Source organism: Phaenicophaeus curvirostris, chromosome 7 (assembly GCF_032191515.1).
Source record: "Phaenicophaeus curvirostris isolate KB17595 chromosome 7, BPBGC_Pcur_1.0, whole genome shotgun sequence".
Classification (NCBI taxonomy): Eukaryota; Metazoa; Chordata; class Aves; order Cuculiformes; family Cuculidae; genus Phaenicophaeus; species Phaenicophaeus curvirostris.
In genome coordinates, this window is record NC_091398.1 from 12629745 (window position 1) to 12653435 (window position 23691).

The 23691-nt window shown below is 39.6% G+C and overlaps 1 protein-coding gene across 1 annotated transcript in view; it reads right to left on the bottom strand.

The window, feature by feature from the left end:
* The window catches only part of SPATS2L (spermatogenesis associated serine rich 2 like), a 137929-nt gene that overhangs the window by 64941 nt on the left and 49297 nt on the right, over positions 1 to 23691 (bottom strand). Inside the window, exon 2 of the mRNA XM_069860844.1 lies at positions 4947 to 5019. Coding sequence (XP_069716945.1) covers positions 4947 to 5019 — 73 coding nt within the window. The remainder of the gene's footprint in view (positions 1 to 4946; positions 5020 to 23691) is intronic.

Genomic DNA, 23691 nt, shown 5'->3' on the forward strand with positions numbered 1-23691 from the left:
CAAGGATTTTGACTGAAGAGAGCTAGCTCTGTAGTTGCTCAATATTTGGCCTCTCCTCTCCAACAATGAAAAAAACCCAAACCAAGCCATGGGTGAGAAGCAATTTAGGCAGGATGAGATTCAGCTCCACTGGCTGTCCTCCTTAAATATGCAGAGTTCTCAATAATATTGACATAGGTAGAGTTGTTCCAAGAGCTGAACTTTATCATTCATTATTTTTCCAGGGGTTCTGCTCATTACCTGAGACCAGACAGTCTAGCCACCTTGCTCACACTCAGTACAGCAAACAGGGAATGTTCTGGGTCTTTTTGAACTGCCTGAACTGTGCAGTTGGAGGGAAAATACAAGAACTCTTTTACCACTTCTTCTCCTCTTACACCTCACTTTTGGATAGGGCACAAACTACTGCCCTGATCTTCCATTCTGGCAGAACACAAATTCCATCCTACTGCCCTTACAGGAGGTGTTTGTTCCTCTGCTGATGAAGATAAACATATCCACAATTCTTCCTACCCACTTGGAATGCATGCTCCTTAGAAAGAACAAAAACGCAAGCTATCAATGGCATAGAAAATTTACTTGCTCTGATCATGAACCACTTTGGAAGATATCAGTGAGAGGGGAAGGGCAACTCTGTCCTGCCTTCACTGTAGGTTTTTTTTATGAATATGTTCACTCTTCCTCATGATTCAAGGAAACCTTCATTTGAATGAGTGCTTCAGAACTGAAAAGTCACGAAATATTGCACACCTTTTATGAAGACACTGAAGCTTCAGTTTCACTGTGCTTACCTCATGACCGACCAAATCGCATGTCATCTCTCTCTTGGAACTGCATTGCACTAACTAAATCCAGGAAGAGATTTGAAGACAGCTGCCTTGAACTCTTACATTCAGACTGGTCACACTGCTGTAAATTCAACACCTTTGTGATGCTTTTCCATGTTCCACCAGGAACAAATGCTTACCCATCTTAATATTAACAGAATTGGAATAAAGAAGGGCCAGCAGTAAAAACAGAGCTGTCCAGACATCCTAAAAATAATCTCTTTAAGAACCTGAGCCACCTTTAGTCTTGATGATTTCCTCAGAAGATTCTGTGAAAGCTAAACCTGCTTTCAGCTTCATACTTTGATATTGATCAAAGTGATCAGTGAAATCTCATCTGAATTATCTCTTGAGCTATTTGCGTCACACAGCTGCCAGTTATTTTCAGTGACGGCAGCATACATGATCAAAACTCTAAGTGTTGCAGGGAAGAATAGGGATGCTGCCAGTAAAGTGATTCAGTAATTTATTCTTCAGAAGTGAACTAAGATTTAATTCCTACTTCAGATATTTTCTTTTTTTGTTGTTTTTCCATCTCCTATCATAATTATATCATTCTAACTCTTAACGTTTTGATTTTGAAAGCATTTTATCTGTCCAGCCTCATGATAAATGCAGACAATTCCACCTCAGAAAACTTGCAGAGTTTATTATTTTAAGGCACAAAATTACATATTTATACATTACTGAGATGCCTCTATAGGTAATTACAGAATTACCTGTTTCTGAGGTAATTTGCCCAGTGTAAACATCAGACCTTTCTTCAGAATTGCTCTTCACAAGACAGAGTCAGCTTGTACATGCAGTCTCTATTCAGAAAACCACTTGAGAGCTACTGAATTCCATGCAACTTATGCAAATATGTTGAGACATTTTTCAGAAAAAAATTAACTTCAGCACATATATAGGGTCTTTTTAAACTGTTTGAGAAGTGCCCGTGATCCTAATCTGTACACCACATCTGTACACGCAAGAAAACATTTTTAATCAAGGAAAGTCTATTCTTAAGATCTTCCAACAGACTTTTGTCTTTCTGATAATGTTTTTTGTAGTACTACATTAAAAAGTAAGTAAGAGTACTGAGTCTGTCTGAGAAGGAGTTAACTTTCTTCATAGCAGACCACATGGTGCCATGTTTTGGATCTGAGGCTACAACCCTGCTGATAATGCATCCCTTTTTTGCCTGTTGCTGAGCTCTGCTTGCACAGCATCAAGGCCACCGCTGCTTCCCACTACACCCCCACAGCCAGGAGGCTGGGAGGGAATGCAGCTGGCACAGCTGACCCAGACTGGCCAAAGGGATATTCCATACTATGTATCCTCAGGCTCAGCAATAAAAACTGGGCTAGAGGAAGAAAAGAATAGTTTTTTTGTTTTCAAAGTGGCTGTTCAGAGACTGTCTGGGTATCTATCTGCTTGGGGGAAGGAGGTGGTGTGCCATCTCCTTTGCTTTGCTAGGGCTTTTCCTCCTGTCCTTGCCTATTCTTCACCTATTAAACTGTTTTCATCTCAGCTCAAGATTGTCTTGATTTTGTTCTTGCTGTTTTCTCCCCATCCCACTGTGGAGAGCTGATGAGAGGACTGAGCAAGAGGCTGTGTGGGTGCTTGGCTGCTGGGTGTAGTAAAGCCATCGCAGCGAGTCATACAGAAAACCCATTCCACATTGGTGTACTATATTCTTCTTGGATTCCAATATAGAACTTGCCATGATATTCAGTATCTACAATGTTGTGTTAGTTCTGCAGATACCTGTGTGGCACTTTACATCTAAATAGTTGAGCCGACTATAATCCTCAGCACAACTCCACAGTCTGGGGAGGAGTTTATTATGTTTAGCAGATGGATACAGAGGTGGAGAGAGACTTTTCAGAGTTTATTAACAATTTTGATCTAATTTCCACAAAAACATTTACACACAGCATGTATCTCTTAACAGCAACCTGAAGGTTGCTCAGAGCTGGAAAACCAGCCTTTTATGAGTCTGAGGGCTTTACTGACCTCCATACAACTGCCCCTCAAGTACATGATCTGGTTCATAAATTTGGACCTTGACTAACAAGCCAGCAACATTTTCCCTGTTTTCAGAACCACAAACCATTATTCTGATGTGGAAGATCATAGAATCATAGAACAGTTAGGGTTGGAAGGGACCTTAAAGACCATCCAGTTCCAACCCCCCTGCTGTGGGCATAGGCATCCCACTAGATCAGGTTACCCAAGCATCCATTCAACCCCGCTTTAAACACCTCCAGGTATGAGGCATCCACAACTTCCCTTGGCAATCTGTTTCAGTGTCTCGCCACTCTTATGGTGAAGAAATTCTTCCTAACGTCTAATCCTAAAGATCAAGTACAGCTGAAAATCTACCACCTTTTCACTTAAATCACTGAATGCCAGCACTGCTCTTCTGAGAAATCCCTGTGCTGTGCAACATTGCTGACAAGGGTGGAGATGGCTTCCAAGGTACCTTGCTCTCTAGGCAGGCCATCTGTTTCTGACAGCTCAAGGTCTGGTCAGGAACTGACCCGATGATTCACTCAGTTGTAGTAAATAGAGCTAACAGCCAAACAAATACTATTTCATCACCTACTTGGCCACACTTGGGATCAGCAGATGTGTAAGAACCATTTCGAACATCCGTATCTTTTTATTCATTCTTCTCTTTGAGAAAGTCACACAGCTCACTGATGCAGAGTTCAGCATGCTAAACTATTAACTAAAAGACTGGCTCTATTCAGCCACTCCCTACGTAAGCCTCCCACCACCAAAAGCTTTGGAATTTTGCCATGTAGCAACTCAGTGTAAAAAATGTTTCAGGCAAAAAAGAAATCCTTCAGAAGCAGTGTAAGTGCCCTCCATCAAAGAAAGAGGGGGTTTGCAGTGAGTAACATGCAAATGACTCCTTCTTCTGCCTAATTATTATAATGTCTGAGCATTTCACAAACCTGAATATATAATCTGTTTATCATCCTGACAACCATGCTCAAGTGCTAGAGTATTGTTATCTCATTTTACAGATATAAAATTGAGGCATTAAGTGATTCACCGAAGATTTCTCAGGAAGCTATTCACAGAGAACACAATCTGGGTGTCCGAAGTTGCAATTAAATTACAGAACCTTAAAGACATTTGAAAAAATGGTCATACCCATTAGAATTACACAGTACGATGAGGTCATTAGCTCACTTGTTTGACTCAGGCCTGGAACAGACTGAGCTTATGTTTTTGTAATATACTGGCCAGAAACTGCCTACTTTCAGACACCTCGGCAAAACAAATTACTCTATATGCTTAAACAAACATTTTCTTCAAAACAAGTGACAAAAACCATTGTGTTCAAGCCATCTCTGAACTGAGGCAACTGCAGAGACCCCATTTCTCAGTTTTGTAGTCTATAGGCTTCCCTAATTAACTTTTTAAATTACTATGAAGCTGCCCTGTCCCATCATCCTCCGAACATCGCCTTGGATTATAGCTAGTGTGAGATGACTTCAGAACACCAGCTCAGCAGAACTTTCAGTACCAAACCATGATACATTCTCACAGTGGTTTGAACAATTAAAAAAAAAGATGAGAAGAAGCAGTAGACAATATAGTATGAGCTGATTAACTTAATGACACAGAGAAAGAAGATTAGGGAAAGAAATTTATCTGGAGTGGTAAAAAATAAACTCTGCAGACAAAACAAGAACCAAAACAGCTTTCAAGATGTTCAAACAGGCTGCGCTGCTCTGATGAAAGAAGCCTCCAATGTTCCTGGTTTCTTGTCTCCACACTGACAGACCTATGAATAAAACACCTTTCTATTTGTTACCCATCACACACATGACAATGTGAAATTTGGCACGCTTACCCGTTCATCTGTATCTTTGTAAGAAGTCAAAGCTACATAGTAAAGAATTTCGAAAGCACCATTTTACCAATTGTAGCATTTATCATTTTTTTTTCTCCTGGGATCACTCTGGCACTGGAACTATAACCAGCTTTAGCACAATAGCTAAAGAGACCTGATGGACTCAGTTATAAGGTATAAGTTGGAAGTGTGACCTACAATTTTTTGAAGTTACTCAGTCACATGCCTGTCAATGATTAGCAAAGAGACATATAAAACTACGTTACCACTGTGAATGACTCCAGTTTCTGTTCTTATGTTTCTGTCTTCTCCAATAGACTGTATCTCCTGCAAGAACAGCTGGAAGTTAAAAAGAAAGTAATTAGTTAATTTACTCTTGATTTACTTTACTGTTCGCTCCTTATAGGAGACTTTTGTGAAAGAACATCCCTCATCTCCTTACTGCTCTGGCTGACGTGTGGGGTTGCTGACAGATGCCCCTAGGCGTTTTTACAGGGCTTATCTTCACTGCCATGCAGCTTAGACAATTATCTAAGTCTTGTTGTTAGCCCCATTCCTGACCACACACACCATTCTCCCAGCTAAAACAAACCTATTTCTAAAACTAACACATATTTTGAACTTAAACTAGCCATCACAATGGTATGTGCAGAGAGACAAATCTTAAATGATGTGAACCATTCTACCCATGAATGTAAGAGGGCCATGGATGCAAGTTACAGGAACTCACTAGCTGCTAATCAAATGCCTCTGATCAGCATCAGTGCAGTTTCACTGTGGTCATTCTCCAATAAATGACATTATTATCTTAAGAAGACTAACTCATCTGAAACAAAGGGAAGCCCAAAGAGCAACACCAGTACTTTGCCTTTGCTGATTTGGTTTTATGTTTTGGAGGACTTCTCCCCAAAGTTAAAGACATACAACCACATGGATAGCCCGTCCATACACAGATGAAGGGAAAACGATTTTCCCACTTCATTACCGGGTGTGGAGGGGGAGAACTAATAGGTGAGTTTTGTCCTCTCTTCTGCAATTGTAAGGAGAAGGTAGTCACGAGCTGTTCTATGATTTAACCATGCATGCCAGGCAGGAATTATTTCTGTCTAGTTGCTACTGAAGTGTGTTGCACATTGGTCCTTGTTTACTTTGGAATAAGGTCTGTTCAGCAGCCCCTCAGCTAACCCTGGAAGCATATCATGACATTTCTCAACAACTCAAGTGCTGAAACCAGCCTCTACTAAGCCACTATGATTGGATTGTCTCTGCATACTTACTTTTCCTCCTGTACTACAAAACATTCACTCGCTGTAATCAAGTGCGTTATTGCCCTCCTTTTTAATCCATTTTATCCTTACCAAAACTACATACTTTGCCAAAACAAAGTTATAGCGTGCAAAAGTCCTGGCAAAGTCACAGGTTTTATTTTAAAGCAAGGCAGAAAGCTCTTAATTGCTTCTGCATCTGAAACAACCAGGTGTTCCCTGAAACACTTCACTTAGCAAAGGCTTCCACAAGAAAGGCTCTCACAGCGTAGGCCCCAAAGTCCACTGCAATCTAAACACACATTTCTGTGTGGCTTGCCGAGTCATGGTTATGTTCAGAATCAAAGGAATGCAGGGAACAATTCAAAATGTGATGCTTTGATGAAGAAATACAAGTACTAACACATGTCACGGTATTAAGGAGCCCTTCTGGGTATTGGACTCTACACAACAGGCACTTCCATGCCTTTGGGCAGAATACCCTAGCCAAGAGCTCTAGAAAAGGCCTATGCCATGGCCCTACCAGTACCTTGGTGCAAGCAATGGCAAGATTTGAGTATTGATTTGATTTACAGGGTCATGAAGAAGGGCTGAGAATGAGTGAGACACCATGCGTCCCTTTAGTGGGCACCTGAACTGAGAAAGACAGCAACATTCCCAATAGCTACTGCATTTCTTATGCCAACATATGGGCATTGAACTCCTCGTCTGCAGATGGTATTTTCAGGATTTAAACACAACAAATCAGATCATGCACATTATTGTACCGAAGCATCTTCTGCTTCTTTCCTGCCTAACACATCACCTGATAAACTCCAGTTTTGGTCTTCTTCAAGACAAGCAATGGGAGAGATCCTTCTGCAACTTCAGTGGAAAATTAAAATCTGGAAAATCAAATGAGAAGAGTTCTAAAACTTAAAAAGTACTCTAAATGCTCTTTTTCCCTTGCTCAGTGAATTCTTTTGACAACTTTTGTCTTCTTGAACTTCCTGAAATATTGAAGACCAAAGTGACAGGTTATCTTGGAACCTCATTTCTTGATGTGGTCTTAGGTATGAAAATACGGTCACTGGTATGAAATTATACAAGTTAAAATTGTAATTCTTGTATCTTGAGAGCTGCTACTATTAAACACTATTTTTGAAGACAAAGAAACACAAGTAAAAAATTGAAATAAAAATTTTTTGGATTGCATCACTGCCAATTAAAAAAAGCAGATAACCAAAACAGCTATATGCCATATGTATAATTTAAAATAATAGTTTTATTGGATGTTTTACAGGTTTCTTCTTTCCAAACAACACCACATCTATCAAGTTTGATCAAATGAGATGTGATACTTCGAAAAGAATAAATGGATTCTTATGGGACAGGTCTCCATAATGTAATTACCTTCCTAACTCACCATCTAGTCCTTACTCAATATTCTATAGCGTTATTATCAAAGACAATATTATGCAGGAAATAATGACTCAAGGGAGGGGAAAAGAAATCACGAGTAAAGGCACAACACTCAAAAGAAAATGTATTTCACTTTTGTATTATCAAAGAAAATACTGTTGCTTTATGACTGCAAGAGTTTAAGGTAATTTCTCATCATAATGAAAGGTCAACTCTTAAAGTTATTTTTATTTTCAAACAAAAAAGACTGAAGCAGGAAGCAAAGCTGTGACTTTGTAGATAAGAATACAGACCTTACAAACAGTGGCCCATATCCCTGTGTGGCAGATCTATAGCCGATGAAGGCCCTACACATGGAGATGACATGAAACTCAAGCCTTCAACACACTGTTCTCTGCTGCAGCGTATGAATGGAAAAGAGACAGAGCTTCAGATACCACATCCCTAAACCTCACATCAAACAGTGACAAAACTGCACCAAAATTAATGTAAGCCAAAAAAAGCAGCAGGAATCAGTGATCAATAGTTCCCTAATCTTAGTACTAACATGACACACAACACATGCAAGCACTAGAACCAGATACTAAGATTAAATCTAGATCACAGCAGGTATTCAGAGGGATCAGGCCTTAATGAATCTAAAGAGCAGAAGCAAAGCATACCACGAGCTATATCACACTCTGGACAAGGAGTCCTCATCCTACATGAATCTTCTTTACTCTTTAGAAGAGTAAATCAAGCTCTTTGACCATCTCTCTTCTGATGATTAGCCCTGACGCCAACCTTAACCTAAGGTTTCACAATACACCTGTCACATAGCAAAGATCAAAAAACTAGAAACTGCACTCAGCATGCTCATTCCACTGTAGACCTATAAGCCTGCTAAATCCTAACAGTAAATACAACCTTCAATCCCTCCATTCCTGAGTACATACCTCAAACACAGTCCAGAATAGTGTTAAGTATAGCCTAGTGAAAAAGATTAGCATTGAAATTAACTTAAAGTTATTTGACTGTATCTAAATCAGCATCTACCTTTGTGAGAGCAATCAGTAAAATAAAGTCCTAAAAACTCAACTTAAAACATAGTCATCATCCAACACGACTCCACATTTAAGTAGAAGCCATGAGATCCTGCCTGCAGTTGCCTACATACAAGCAGAGATATTGCAGGGCTGAACTTAAACTGAACTCAACAATACACATTCACAAACTCAACAAAAGAATACCATAAGGAGTGGAAGACTTCAGTTCTGCTGGCTTGCAGGGTTCAATGCTTACATTTAATTCTAACACCTCTATCTGTCACTTCTAAATTTAATGTTAAGAACAGTTTGTTTGGGTTTGGATTTTGGAGGTTCTCTGTTTGTTTTGGGTTTGGGCTTTTTTTTATTCATTTTGCTTGTTTGTTTGTTTAAAAAATTAAAAGCTAGGTTTATTGCTGGTATCAAAGGCAGGTCAAGTTGGGATGAATACTGGTAATACGAGGATACAATGGACAAGGGGTAATTTTATTCCAGAATAGTTCTCTGGTGAGGCCACTGTTGGAATACCTAGCTTGAAAAGCAAGTCAACAGAAGGCTTGGAGTCTTCTTTCAAATGCTGACATGACTAAGTGCAGAGGCTACCTGGAGTCTTGCTGGTACACACACAAAAAAGTAAGATTTTGTTGAGGGTTCTGGCACTTAGCTTTTCTGGACCTTGCCTGGTTTTTTATGATTTTGGCCTAGCTAGTGAGTTAATTGCACTTCCCTAATTGCCAAAACAGTTATTAGGCACATGGAAAGCAAACCGCTGCATCCTTGACAGCTGGTCAAACCTCAAGACATTTAGTCTGAACCTTACACCCAACACAGATTGTAAGCCCCGATGCAGTCAAAGTAAATGAGGGGTGCTCCTTGTCTGTCACTGCTACCCTTCAACAGTGTTGCAAGATTACTGCTTTGCATCTCAGTATTCAGTCAATTAATAACAATAACCTCCAAAGCTGAACCTGCCTCTCTTTACAACTAACACACAATATTCTATTTCAGCACTGCCATTTCTAACTCCAGCCACGGAAACCAATGTTAAGGATACTCAGCAGGATCTGGCCTTCAGAAGACTATTCATATTGACATTTACAATGTGAATTTTTTATTACAACAAAAGATGCATATGATTATAAAGCAGTATAAGCTCCCTGACTTGAAACCATCCTCATCTGATATTTGCCAAAGATCTTACAGCAAAAGAATCTGTTGCCTTTAGAATTTGGAAACAATCAAATAAAATTTTCAGGATTGGACTAGCTGTCAACCTACACCAGAGTTCCGTCCAGTGACACCAGTGGGATACCATAGTAAGGCAAAGGAGAGGATCCATGTTCAACACTGGTCCAGGAGGAAATTACAGTAACTGAAGAACCGCTGCAATGAGGAAGTAAATGTATAAATGCTGTGTAGTTTTGTCAAGGAGAAAAATTGTTCTTGGAGGCTCTCCGCAGAGAGTCAGCAATAAAATCACACATATAACTGGCACTACTTCACTTGCCACCAGCATGAAACAGTATGGTTTAAAAACCAAACCAACTCTCGTGTTTATATGATCTACGTGTCTTAAAGGACTTCTTTGGCATCAGCAGAACATCAAGATGAGCCTCAGACTCCTTACAGATATGTGTTTTGAAACAAGTCTACGTATGGAGTTTGTAATCACCTTTGTTCTAACTGTGATCTGTCATTATTTCAGTCAGTTATTCATCCTAACTTAATACCAGTCAACATTTTCCTCCCAAAGTGTAAGGGCCTCATCTACTTCCTACTGCCAGAACTGGACCTGCAACAGAGACATGCGTAAACCATATGACACTGGAAATTCAACACCACACAGGTGAATACCTAGTTTCTCACCAGATGAGAAATCTCTCCTAGTAGACCACTCCCAGAATAGCTGGACTCACTGCAAACTCAGAATGGTTAGATGATCAAGCTGTGTGTCCCACTAATGCACTAGCTCTCAGACAATGAGCATAAGGCAACACTTAGAAGTTCTATTTCCTACAAGAATTTCTGTCTGCTTCCTACATTTTCCATACTTCTGATAGGTTGGGATAGCTTTTTCCACAGCTGGGAACGTGTCTTCGATGTGTTCTATTTGGATGTGTTTATTTTTCCTCAGTCTCTAGCCGACTCACAGATATCTCCATTTATTTCAGTTTTCTCCACGCTCGGAAACAGTAAGAGGGTTTCTGTAACCAACCCTAGGTACACCTTTGATGACCCTAGTAGATTTACGGAAAACTGTCATCAACATATTCTCAGAGAAGATTTATTTTGGGAATTAAGTTCATTAAAAGAAACTTATATTTATCTGTAGCATCTCAATAAAACAACTGTCTCATAGTTGTTATCTCTTTCAGCCTGAAGGTGACAAAAAATGATGATTTTTATTTTGCAGAATTCTTCTGTGGAACAAGGATAACAACGGCACAGTTATCCAGGCACCGATGCTACATTCAGTTCTCAGAGTAGCTGCCCACTTTGTTAAGATCAGTTAATTGGATTTAGGAGGAGAATTTTCCCTGAAACACATGAGCCTGCATACCAAACTTATTCCCCAAAAGGCAGGAGAGGACTTCTAAAGCTACATTCAGAAATATTCACAAAATTACATGAGATCATCAGCCACATGGTTATGACCGTTCTTCACTATTATGGTTACTAAAGAAATATTCCCTAACAGATTCCAAGCTAATATTTGCCCTTTCCCCTGCCCTGAACTGAGGATGAACATAAGGCTCATCTGAAAAGGCTGTATCCCAGCTGGCATTAGCAAGACCTCCTGACAACATAAGCCATATTTGTTACTCTGTGCTTCCAGTCAGGATTCCAACTCCTGAACTTAATGAGCTTGTGCAAAATCCTAAAAGTAGTCCAATATACTGAAAAAACATATTTAAAATAAAGCCTTTATGAGTAGCCAAGTGGAATACTTGAGAAAAAAAAAAAAAGATCATTAAAGAAGCCGTAGAGGATTTACAATTCTGTTTTGTTTGGATCTGTACAGTAGCCTAGCTCATAAATAGAAACCAGGTTTTTTACATTTGCTTTGCTTTATTTGAGACTTGTGGGAATGATGGTAACCAAGCAACACCACAAAGCTGGAAAGCCCTGGTTAAGACAATTGCCGATACTCTGATGAGCCAGGATATGTTCAGTGCCTAGAGGAGCTAGGGGATCTCTGGTTTTGCACATTTCAGGGGCCACAAGATCCTAAGAGGAATGAGAAAGATTCCATACAATATGTGGACTGTCCATGCCTCTGGGCAAAAACTGCCTCCTGTGAACCGAATTCTGCTGCCGCTTGGGAGTCCACCGTGAATTTTATCCACCATTTTTGCACACAAAGGTCAATCTGCCAGGAAAGCTTCCTCTTACGGAGGCTGAAGAACTCAAAAAATACTGTGCCTCAGGCAGCGTAAGTGTTAAAAATAACCTCCAGAGATCTAACAGAAAATACAGTGTGGACCTATGTAAATTTGAGTGTGTTAGTTTACACAGAACATAAGATTGTCTTTTAGAATTAATTATAAGGTTAAGAATTTAACTAAGTTCCCCCCAAAAAAATAAAAAAAAATAAAAATCCGTAATATCATTTTCTGGGCAAAAACTATCTTCCCATTTATCTCTAGCAAATCAGAACAATTGAGCATTTCACAGCTCCTATAATTAATGACATCTGAAGGACTTAATTTTCAATTAAAGTACAATCAGCACTATTTTCAAACTGGCACATCCTCCACATTTTCTGTCTTTGGCTTCCCAACAGAAGGACAGATACTTCTGAAGGAAGTAGTACTTTATATTTCGCACACTTCAGCAAAATCAGTTATGCCCTCTCTCTATCAAATGTTTTTTATTCAGCATTTCTTTTAAAGCAGCATTTTTAAGACATTTTCTTAATAACAAAGCCAATGTACATATTTTTGTATACACATTTCAAGACATAATTGTATTCTGAAAGAAAAAAGTATGAAAATAATGCTTTTTTAAAAGTTAGTTATTTGCCTATCCAAGTAAGCAGTAGGCAGAGAAAACATGTCAGAGTGCGCACGCTTTCAACTAAATGAAGGATTATTTTAGGAGACAAAGCGTATCTACTGAACATAATACGTGGTGGACAATGCATTAAGGCCGTGGATGCCAAGTTTATGCTGCAATTTAGTAAGAAGCATTACAGTGCCTTAACACCAGAGGTAAGGCAGTAAGATCAGTACCAAAAGCAACAGTAAAGCTATAGCATATAAGTGCTTAAGACACGGACTGTGCAAATATTACGAAATCTACAGGGTACATTAAAAAGCCCAATCCCGAGGTTTACAACTTTTCCTGATCCCCAGCTGGTACTGGATTTCACTGTGTAATACGCAATATCAGTGACTACAATAAATAAGAATTAAAATCCCCAAAAAGCCCCAGTTAGAGACCACATCTAAAGAAGTCCCCCCTAAGTTACACTGGGAGCCTTGGTCTATGGCCAACTTCACTGTGCTTGTGAATAAAACTTCACACTATGAATGAGAAAAGCAGAATTTTTAATCAACACCAAGACCATATCGTACTGACAGTGTTAATTCTGCTTTGTGTCTACTTACATTGTCAAAAAAGTCCAAAGGAGGAGACAGCATCTCCTGGGAATCCTTACTGGAAGGTAGCCCAGCAGAGGGATGCACACTCTGCATCACCCACTGGAGCACGTACTGCATCTTGCTCAGAGAGCACCCAGTCCACTCAGGGTTCAGCACTGCAGTGGCAAAGGACACTCAAGTCTTATCCCACCTCACTCCATCCTAGTTGACCTGATCTCTGGAAAGGAAGAGGAGGACTGAACTCCCATTCAGTTATTGTCTAAACAGTTTCACACTCCTCTTCCTGGCGCTCCTACAAGAGCTGAACACAACCATGAAGCATGTTTTATAGCATAGAGCACTTGAGATTAGATTTATTCCTTCTTATATAAAACTCTAATCCTTATTTGTCTCCATTTAGAATGGGGAAGCACATTTTTCTTAATCACAGAATTCTTGTTGCACAAAAATTCTAAGAATGGGATCATAATCAACAAAAATGAATAATGAAATCAATTTACAAGTCTAAGTAACTCCAGCTTCTTTTGAAGTTTTAATAGGAAGGAGGAGCAAAATTACCCAGGGGATCTTCGTCAGACTCAGCCATGGGTGTAAATGAGATGTCATTCCCTTGTGGTATTTCACATCTCAAAGGAAAGCATGCAGAACTCTCACAGCCCTGAGAAAGAAGGTCCCATCAAACACTAATTTGTACGTCAAAGCAGCCTCTTCATGGGAATGACATACAAAGAACAAAATAACCCCCAGAGTTTTGAAGCAAACTTCTCACGCTGGAACTTACTCTTTCCTTGACAATTTAAAACACTTTGGCCTGGGCTTCAGCTGAAACCCTTGTGTGAGGTTCCTATATGTGAATTAATTTGGCTAAAATAAAGCAAAAATATAGCTTGGGTTTCCTTTCTGCTAATGATTTTGGATAAAAGTGAGTGCTGTTGCAAATCTGGAATGCCTTCAGTGAACGCAGACACATTGTAAACTAAAAGAAATGACAGTTTGCTTCAGATTACTGGCATGGCACCTTCTGTATGGATTATATATTTAAAATTTCTGTCTGTATTTACCTTCCTAGGAAAAAACAAGTATTTACTGCTAACACTGAGCCTCAAGAACTAGCTTAGGAGTTGGCACCTCTGCTCCAAGTGCTTTTGAGATACCAAAAGTAAAGTTTATTCCACTAATAACTACTCACTCACAAGACATAGTCTGCATATTTCATAGTACACTAAAAAAAAAGTAACATATCACATTTAATGACAAAGTTGCATGGAAAACATTATGCACATATGTGTGGCCAAGCTACCATCCCTAACCCAGCCTTTGATTTGCAGACTATCAGAGTTCGTTTGTTATATCTATGCAAACTAACAGTAAAGAGATATTATTTATTTTTCCAATTTATTTCTTAAGATTTTTGCAGCTTAATTTGAAGCAGAGAGACACAACAATTATGGCCACAACCCACCTTTCTTGTTCCCAAGGACTCCTGGATTTCACAGATGGACCTGCATGGAACAGGCTCCGCTCACATCACCCATGAAGTCAACTCAAGGTCGTCCTTTTTACTCTAGTTTGCAGTATGAACAACCGATGCTTCAACATGCCAGCAAATACCTTCACACCTATTCCTGCAGATTTCCAACACGCACAATGCCCAACTGTCTCATATTCACTTTGATCACCAATAAGTTAAAACCAAGAATTTATCTCAGCCACCTCAGTACACTAGTACATCTCTTCCCCCAGTGAATTACTGAAGTCAATGAATTTAAGAAGCCATACAAGCAACTTCTGGTGTATGTTCAGGACCACAGCACATTGTAAAAGCCAGCCATTAAAAGCAGAATCACCAAGTTACAAAATAAGACTCAAATTATTACATCTTTTCACATATTTTATATAATGAAATGCCTCATTTAAGACAAATCATACTAACAGTGAAGTATCAGTATTTAAGCCAGCCCTGAAGCATGGCTAAAAATCCACCACTGTCACTCCTCGTGGCTATTTCCTGCCAGTGGGATCCAACTAAAAGACTATGAGACTCACTAGGTCAGAAATGGTACGATGCATGCAGAATTGATTTGAGGCATGGCATGATTTCCAGGAATGAGCTTAGAAAGAATCAAAAAAGGAAAGAAAAAAAAAAGAAACAAAAAAACCCCAGATTTTTAAATTCAGAACATTATATTATTTAATTACTCTCTTAATTACATCTTCTCTAAAGAGAAAGTGAGATGAGAAGAAAAATGATTTTTTTCTGAGATTTTTTTTAATGTAAAACAAATATCTTCATATGGGAAAGACATCTTATATGTGGGGATGACAGGTGAGAAAATTATTTTAATCTTTCATAATTTAAAAAGGGCAGTAGATGAAAATAAAACAGCTTCTCCTCGTATTAAGAAGCCGATTTTTTACACAATTCCCTATGACAGATGTCAGAACTTCCAGCATAAGGGAAGGAATAAAGAAAAAACTCAATGCAGAACCAATCTGTCCATTCCCATTCCCAAAAACAACTGTACTGCAAATGCAAAGAAGAAATGGGAACTACCACAGAACACAATACGTAACATTAGGCCACTAAGGAGCAAAGATGAAACCGCTAAAAATGTCTTCCTTCAGTGCAGATGCCTTATAGTTTAAAAACATAAAAAGACAACAGAAATTTAAGGGAAAATATGTGTAAATATAACAATATATAGTTGGTTTATATTTTTATTATATAAAAGTATTATAAAAATAATTTTAAAGTCTGAAGACAGAACTAGAATATAAAGTCTTGTACTAGAGCAAGTCCAACAGTTTACCAGAAATACCATTAGCTTGTCTCTTTCACGCACCTGGCACTGAATTAAGAGAAGTCTTCTGGAAACACAGGCTATACTTTGGATACTACTTTGACCTAAATTTGAATACTACTGTATCATGGGAGGGTAAGAGATAGAGCCACTGGGAAAAGCAAACAAACCAACCCAACAATGAATCAAACAATAATTCAGAACTTGACAAAGGTGAAGCACCTGCAAGGGATCTGGGATGAAGGAGGCAATGTAGCCAGGGCTGGGCAGGACCTGTGATCCAGGCTGCTTAATAAACATTACTTAAACCAATAGAACAAAGCACTGCTCAGTTGTGGTTTTTCACATTTTACGTAAGAGACAACCTTAGAAACTGGCAAATCAATTCCTGTAAAGGAATGGGAATGCCAAAGAATTAATGACACAAGAGAAGTTGTTACTAAGTAACTAACACTTATTAACAACACAGACAAGTTTCCAAAGACAGAGGTGCTGCTGTGGCCCTAATTTTTGCATACACATTCCACATAAAATGGAACTGCAAAGCTGTTTTTGTAACAGTTCTGAAAGCCACACTGTCTGTACGAGTGTTTTTCTTCCAGTGGCTTGCATTTTATTGATGAGAAGTTCAATATACTTAAGCTCTTTATATTCCTTGCAGAGGAATGCTCACATCTGTCAGTAATCACATGAACATTATCACATGGCCGTTATTAACACTTCATGGTTAGGACCTTATTAGTAGCTCTCTTCTTGGCTGCTTCTTTCAAGGACTTGTAAGAACTCTTCTAGTTCACACAACTTCATGCTATACCTTCTATACAAATTACCAGCCTGGATGTGCTAGTCACTTTGAGGCAAAAATTAACAGTATTTGTTCATATTTTGTTTTAAAAACAAAACAAAACCCTACATTCTAATCAAAAGCAAATAGAGTCCCGGATGGTTCCAGATTTCAGCCTATATCCTGAATATGGAAATAGCATTCCAAACAATCTGTAGAGATAGCTAGGAACAGGCAATGGTTGGGCCCTATTCCTCCTCCTGGGATGATCCTGATGCAGAATCAAGCTGTGGGAAGGTAAATCCAGAAGACTCTCTTAAGGAAGAGGCTATATGAAAATATAAAACTGTCATGTAAAAAAGCATATAGTCAGACCAGAGTAAATCATACTATCTTCATCTCTGCATGTGTAACAAGACAGACTATATAAACACTTCTTAAGCTTCTTGTATGACATGTGGTGTCTCACGTAGCTGAGTTCAGACAGTGTTGAATATGAGCAGCTGATATATCCCCATCCCACTGCCACTATCTGACTGTACTTTGGATGTTTCCTTAAACTACGCACAGTTTATCTGTATACTTTTGCGTGCGAGCAGTTTTTTGTTTGGGTTATTTTCGGAGGGAGGTGGAGGTTGGTTGTGGGTTTTACTGGTTTTGGGTTGAAGATTTTTTTTGGTTTTTTGGTTTTGTTTTTTTTTTAACCTTTAATCCATGAACAAGTACCTTTCTGCGTTTGTATTAACATGGAGGGTTAATCATTTATGGCCTGTGTCTTAAGGAGTCCATCTACTGTTTAAGAGCCTATATAGTGCATTGCTATGTTTTCCATTTCAATTAACAACATGCCCCTTTGCAAAGCTCTTTTCTGTGGCCAGCACTGCAATCTGAAAGTGTCCAAAAACGTAGTGCATGACTGAGGTCCCTCCCAGAAAAATCCTAAACTAAAAGGCAAAGACTTTTATGGAGTCTAGTATGAAATTTGTTTTAAGACAAAATCCAACAAAACCAGCACACTCAGCAACAGTCATCTCAAACCAGCCCAGCTGCCAGCTGGCTCTTGTGGTTCCTCGCGCCTGCCATAAGGCCTGCAGGAAGAATGCAGCTCTACAAGGGCCTTGCTCCCATACACGTGTAGCAAAGCTTCATCACACTCCTACCTTACAGTCCAAGATTTCAAAGATAGTTGTCCTTGCCCAGATCTTTTGGCGTTGCAGAAAACAGCCCTTGCTACAATGCTGTTTGACCGTTTCCCCTTATTAAACCACTTCTTAAGAGTTGGATGCCAACTTCACAGGCAGCTCAGGAAGGATGGAAAGCCTCGTAGACAGAGTTCAGTCCAGAATGAGCCCTATACCGTGACACAAAATGCCTCTTTTATTGGCATAATTAACAATAATCTTGATTTTTTTCTTTTTTTTTTTGAATTTGCAGAAATGAAATCTTTAATACCAGGCTGAGCTATTCTCCAAAAGGAAGAGTAGCTTTCTTTAATATGATGCAACAATGGTAATGACTAACCTTTTTGCAGTTTAATAGACCTTGTAACTACAGGATGATCCCTCTTGTATTTAAGAAGCCCCTTGTTATAACTTAATTAATCTGATTTTTTCTTTGGCAATTGTCGCGAAAATGCATTGGAAGATACCACCGCATACAGCCTGATTTTCAGAGGGCCAGACTGTACGCAATTCCAATTTAAAAAAAATCTCTGCTCAACATCTCTGAAAATCCAACAGCAGCACGGCAATCAGAAGTTTCCAATCTTTCCTCACCTACAGGGTAATGCACAAAATAATCAGGGTCAGATACAGAGTAACTTAAGTGAAGTGAATCGTGTTAAAATGCTAACGTGAACTTCAACTCATCCTGCTAGTGCAGAGAATGGTAACACATCATTCTCTGTCAAGCAATGGCAGCACAATGAATGAATTTACGTACATGACCATCTGTTGCCAGATTAGGCAACTGCAGAGTGACTTTCCACACTGCCAAATTCCTGCCCTCGCTCAAAACTTCCTTGGTTTTGTAGGCTTACTCTCTTTACTACAAAATAAAATAGAACACTTCACATTATAGAGTACTCTTCATCCCAGAACACTCTCTGAACCGTGAACCCTCTCACAAGAACTGCCAGGAGTTTTAAGACTGAGTATTACAAGAACACCAGTGAAGTGAAGTGAAAGGCAGCACTGCTGCAGCCTGGCCCACAGCTGTCTCTCTCATGCTGTATTCTTGGCTAAGGACAGAGTCAAATTCCTACTCACATCAGAAGCGGTAGACAACTTCTAATACATGTAGAGTTTTGACAGGCTTAAGTTTGAAATATCCCTTCCCCAGAAACTAAGCTGCAGAGGACCCAGACTGCATCTATTTCGGGCTTGCGTCTCTCATGACAGCAAAAAACTGTGAGGTTACAGGCCATGCTGCAATGCAGACCCAATACTACACCACTAGTATAGTCTTGTATCAAAAAGCCCAGTAAACTTAACGTAAAAAATAACTACATGATGAAAATGGAGAATTTAATATAAATATTGAAAAGATCATAAGGCAAGATACTGATTCTACACCGGTATCTCAAAAGTGCAGCTCTACCAATGCTGAGGATTTCTCATCTTCAGCATCTGCTAGAAAAAATTATAAAATATTCCGTTGTCCCCCTTCACACAAAGATAAACATTAGAGACTCAGAGCTCTTCTGATGTAAAGCTGATTGTCTGCTTAGCTTAAATTTTTGCCAACACATCACTGTCTGGATACTTATTTTATCCTAAAAAAAGGTAAAATAATTACCACATAAAAAAAAAAAGTCAGTGCAGCTATCGTAATCAACTCTATGCTAACTGTGTTCTCTAAGCCTTCTGCAAAACCTTCCAATCCACTAGCAATTAGGCAAAGAATCAGCATATGCAGCTCAACCAGGCATAAGAATGCAGATATTAAAGACAGGTGTGTGGTTTTAACAACAGATAATAAGGGAGAACTGTTTCCATTGAGTGACAAGGAATCGGTGATAATGGGCCAAACTCTGTTCTTGTAGATTTCAGTGAGCATAAGCCCCAGGAGAATCTGGCTATAAATCAGTAACATATGAACTGCTGCAAGCCCTTCATTTCCATCAGGTTCTTAACCAAATGGCAGAGCTGAGAAAAAACCCAGATCTTATACTACCATCACACACAAAAGATAGTCCCTGTAATTCCCCCACTCACCCTGACTTCAAAATCTTCGATTCCCACTTGAGTATCTAAAAAGACATGGTCAAAAAAACCTGGTGTCCTCTGACTGCCAATGCTCCTTCCAGCTCCTGGGATCTTCCTAGACCTTCCTCCCTCACCAGCGCTCCTTCCAGTCACCACCTTCTGCTTTCCTCACTACTACAAGCCTCCGGGCGCTATCCCTACATAGTTCATCTGTACTTGCCTGGCACTGCAGACCTCTTCAGGATATCACTGGCAGATACACCTCTTGCCCAACCCATGTGTATCTCATTGTACACCTGATCTTTTGACTCCTTTCTGTTGTTCTTTCCTTATGTTTTGCACCTGGCTACCTCTCTGTTGGCCAGATGAATCATCCAATACTTTTTGGCTTCTGCTGTGTTTCTATACAATGTAATTCGGCTATTATGGAGGAAGAAACCCTCAAGGTCTTTGAGGATTTTAATAAGAAGTAGGTGTGCTTTTACAGTAATGCTGAACCACACATGAAACCTTAGGATCTGTGAGAACAGATGGGGAAGCTTCTCTCCACTGGACTGCTGTGCAAGGAATCTATTGCTACACCATCCCTCTCCTCATCAACACCAGAGCAAATAGAACAAGCTCAGATCCTAACAACAAAGCACATCATGCCAGCAGCTTAACAAACCTAACTCAAAATGATTTCTAGACAGCACTAAGTTATTATTGGAAAATTACAAAAGGCGGCAACATTTCATTCAGACTGAGTGCTAAAGATCACTAAATTAAATTCTGCACAGGCTAGTACTACTGCACAAGATACTTATTCCCTCCATCAACACAGGAAGGAGAAGTCCCAGTGATGACATTTTTTTGACTTGTAGCTTTTTTTCCACCACTAGTGTAAGCCACAGTCTCTGAACACATTCCCATTCAGAAGTGCCACCACACCCAGACTGTACATGCAAAGCTTTTATTGCATTTAATTTCACACAGAGAACCATACACAGCATTGTAATTTAAATGCTAAAATGGGACAGCTTAAGTGTAGTGCAGAAGTGGAAGCCACAAACTGGATGTGTGCAGGGCTGCACATACTGAAAGCTGGTTTTACTAAGAAGTAATCCAGTCTGAAATCACCATTTGAGTACACGCTTGAGCTTAGAGTCATCCAAAGACAAAACACTCTTTCTTGGCAGTTGTATCTAAACCAATAAGAGAGCCTGAAGTCCTGATCTGCCACCCCATTAGCTGTCAGCATGCATCAGTCTTCAGCAGCAATAAAAGCCAAGTGCTGCAGCAAGCACTCAAGCAGACACCCCAGCACTAAACCTTCAGGGCACACTCTACACAGGTTTCTAAAAATCCACCAGGATCCTGAAGAGCTACTATAATTTAGAAATGTCTCATAGCACAAACACCATCTGTTGGTGCTGCTCCAGGTAAGATTCAGTCAAACACCACCAATCTTTACATGGATTTTGCATAAGCTTGAGACAACAAACACCAACCTACCTGCTCTGAATGCGAGATGTTTATTGTGAAATGCAGCCAGGCAGGTTGGCCTTACCAGCTGAGAAGGGTAACAACTCAGCAAGACTGAGCTGTCAACACAACAGCGGTAGCAGCTTCTTTAATGCTGACTGAAAACACACCCACAACTTTCCAGGACAGTCACTGCTCAAGAAATCATACTCATGGTCCTTTTGCCCGTGCACAGCACAAACAGATAACATTGCTCACTGCCACCCAGAACACAGAACAGCATCAGCCCTCTTAGAAGCACAGTTCACAAAACGACCAAGTTTAACCCACCACTTTAAAAAAAGAGAAACAGAACAGACCTTCAGTTAAACACCAGCCAAAATCTGTTCCCAACTCTGAGCACATTGATATTGACGAACAGGTGAGGTTTCTGTGCCATCTGAACTCTTAGCTTTTCAACACTTGAGAGATCAGATTCGTCAGTAATTTAAACACTGGACACAGGACGCAGCCATAGGCATTTTTTTTCAGTCCACAAACTACTAGAGAGTACTGAAAGACCTACTATGAAGGCCAATCACTATCCTTTTCTTGAATGACCACACGAAAATCAGTGACGTTTTGCAATGGATTGAAAGGGCCTTCTGTCTGAAGGAAAAGGACAAGGAGTCAAGATATTGCAGATTCATTTGTAACTCATCAGTTCTGAAGCAACTGTTCAGTTAAGAGCAACTGAAGAAAAGAACAGGCTTTGAAAATGTTATGCTACAACCTTTTTCCACTATGTATATGCAGGGAATATTTTTAGTTTAGTATATTTTAGTTTATATTTTAGTTTAGTTCTGTATTACGAAAAGATGGGCAGGCATTCTATATTATTGTCTTACAAGAGAAGTCTAAAACACACACAGAGTTTTGACTTTATTCCAAAACCCTAATTAGGGTCTGCAGCACTATTTGCCTTCTCTAAACAGAAAATCATTAGAAGCTTTTTTGGTACAAGATGTAGTAAAAGTATAATTACACTGGGGTAATAAGTAAAAGAATTGTCACTGTTCCTTAATAACCACTTCAGTAACTGAGCAAATTTGCCATCACCCATAAAGTACATGGTGGCCTATTCAACAAAGAGACATTTTTCGTTTTGAGAAGCCAACAATACACTCTCTAATTCTGAAGTATGTTTCAGAAATCTCTCACAAAAGGGTCGATTACATCTACTGACAACTTCCCAGAAGAAAGAAACGTTTCATGTCTCCACTCGCCTCAATCACATTTTCAGTTCTAAGGTTTTACACACACAAATGTGCACACACCCAGAATAGGATTTGCACACATGACTTCATTACAGAGTTCCCAAACAACCTTCACATAGACAAACTTTCAACAGGAAAGACATTAGGGCGAATAAGCAAGACCAGATTTCTTCCAATACACATCCAGAACTAGGGAATTACTGCACTTGCACTCAGAAACAAAAGTCACAGCTGTTGGACTTGCCCTCTTCACCCATCTGTTCCACCCACGTACTGTGAAACTAAACAGTCAAAAAATTGTCAGTTTTCACTCTCCAGCTTCTTGCTGCATCCCACAATTTATATTTCTTGTGCTTGCACAATGCCTCTGAAATCCATCAATACATTTCACACACACCATTGGCCAAGGTGTCAGTTGGATCTAGCTCTTCTGACTGCCTCCTTGTAAGATTTCACCAGCCAAGGAGCTGGTCTTTGGCATGTTACAAGACAGCACTACCATGGCCAAAATCTTTGCTGGGGGAATCATTCACAAATGCTACTTTCAGATATATATCAGAAGTAAAAGTCCTGCCATGCCAGATATAACTCCACGATAACCATATACCCCAACGCCTCACACTGTAAAACATGATCTTTCAATCCTAGCGACTGTAAAGCGAATAAGGTAAATACAAAGTAGAGGCAAAACAATGCTGCACCTTCATCTTGAAGCTCAAGGTGCTCAGAAACAAACAGTGCAGAGAGATGTGAACTGTGTAGCCCCCTGCTAATCTCAGTGAAGGTCAAGGCCAAATTCTTTGATACAACAATGCTATGGAGCCTTACTTTCCAACAGCTATTAGCAGCGGAAGGCACCCAATCTAAAATGAAGGCACTTTGCTACAGAAGTTAACTATTTCACTACTGTTCATTTCCGTACATGAAGGAGAAAACTCCAAAAGAAAGCTGGTGTAGCATCTGAGGAGGGAAGAAAACACAGGAGGTAGAAAAGAGAAACTGAAAGACTGGGACAGTGCAGAAAAACATGAAGACAGAGGAGACAGTAACACCAGCCATAGTTATAGGGCCATATTTCCCAAAAGCAACATGTACAATAAAATATTAGTATTAACTACAAGTTAACTACAAAACAGTTAACTACATTTTTTCCCCCCCTTGATCTTTGTGCAAAGTCTCACTACCCCAGATCTTCTGCTCCAAAT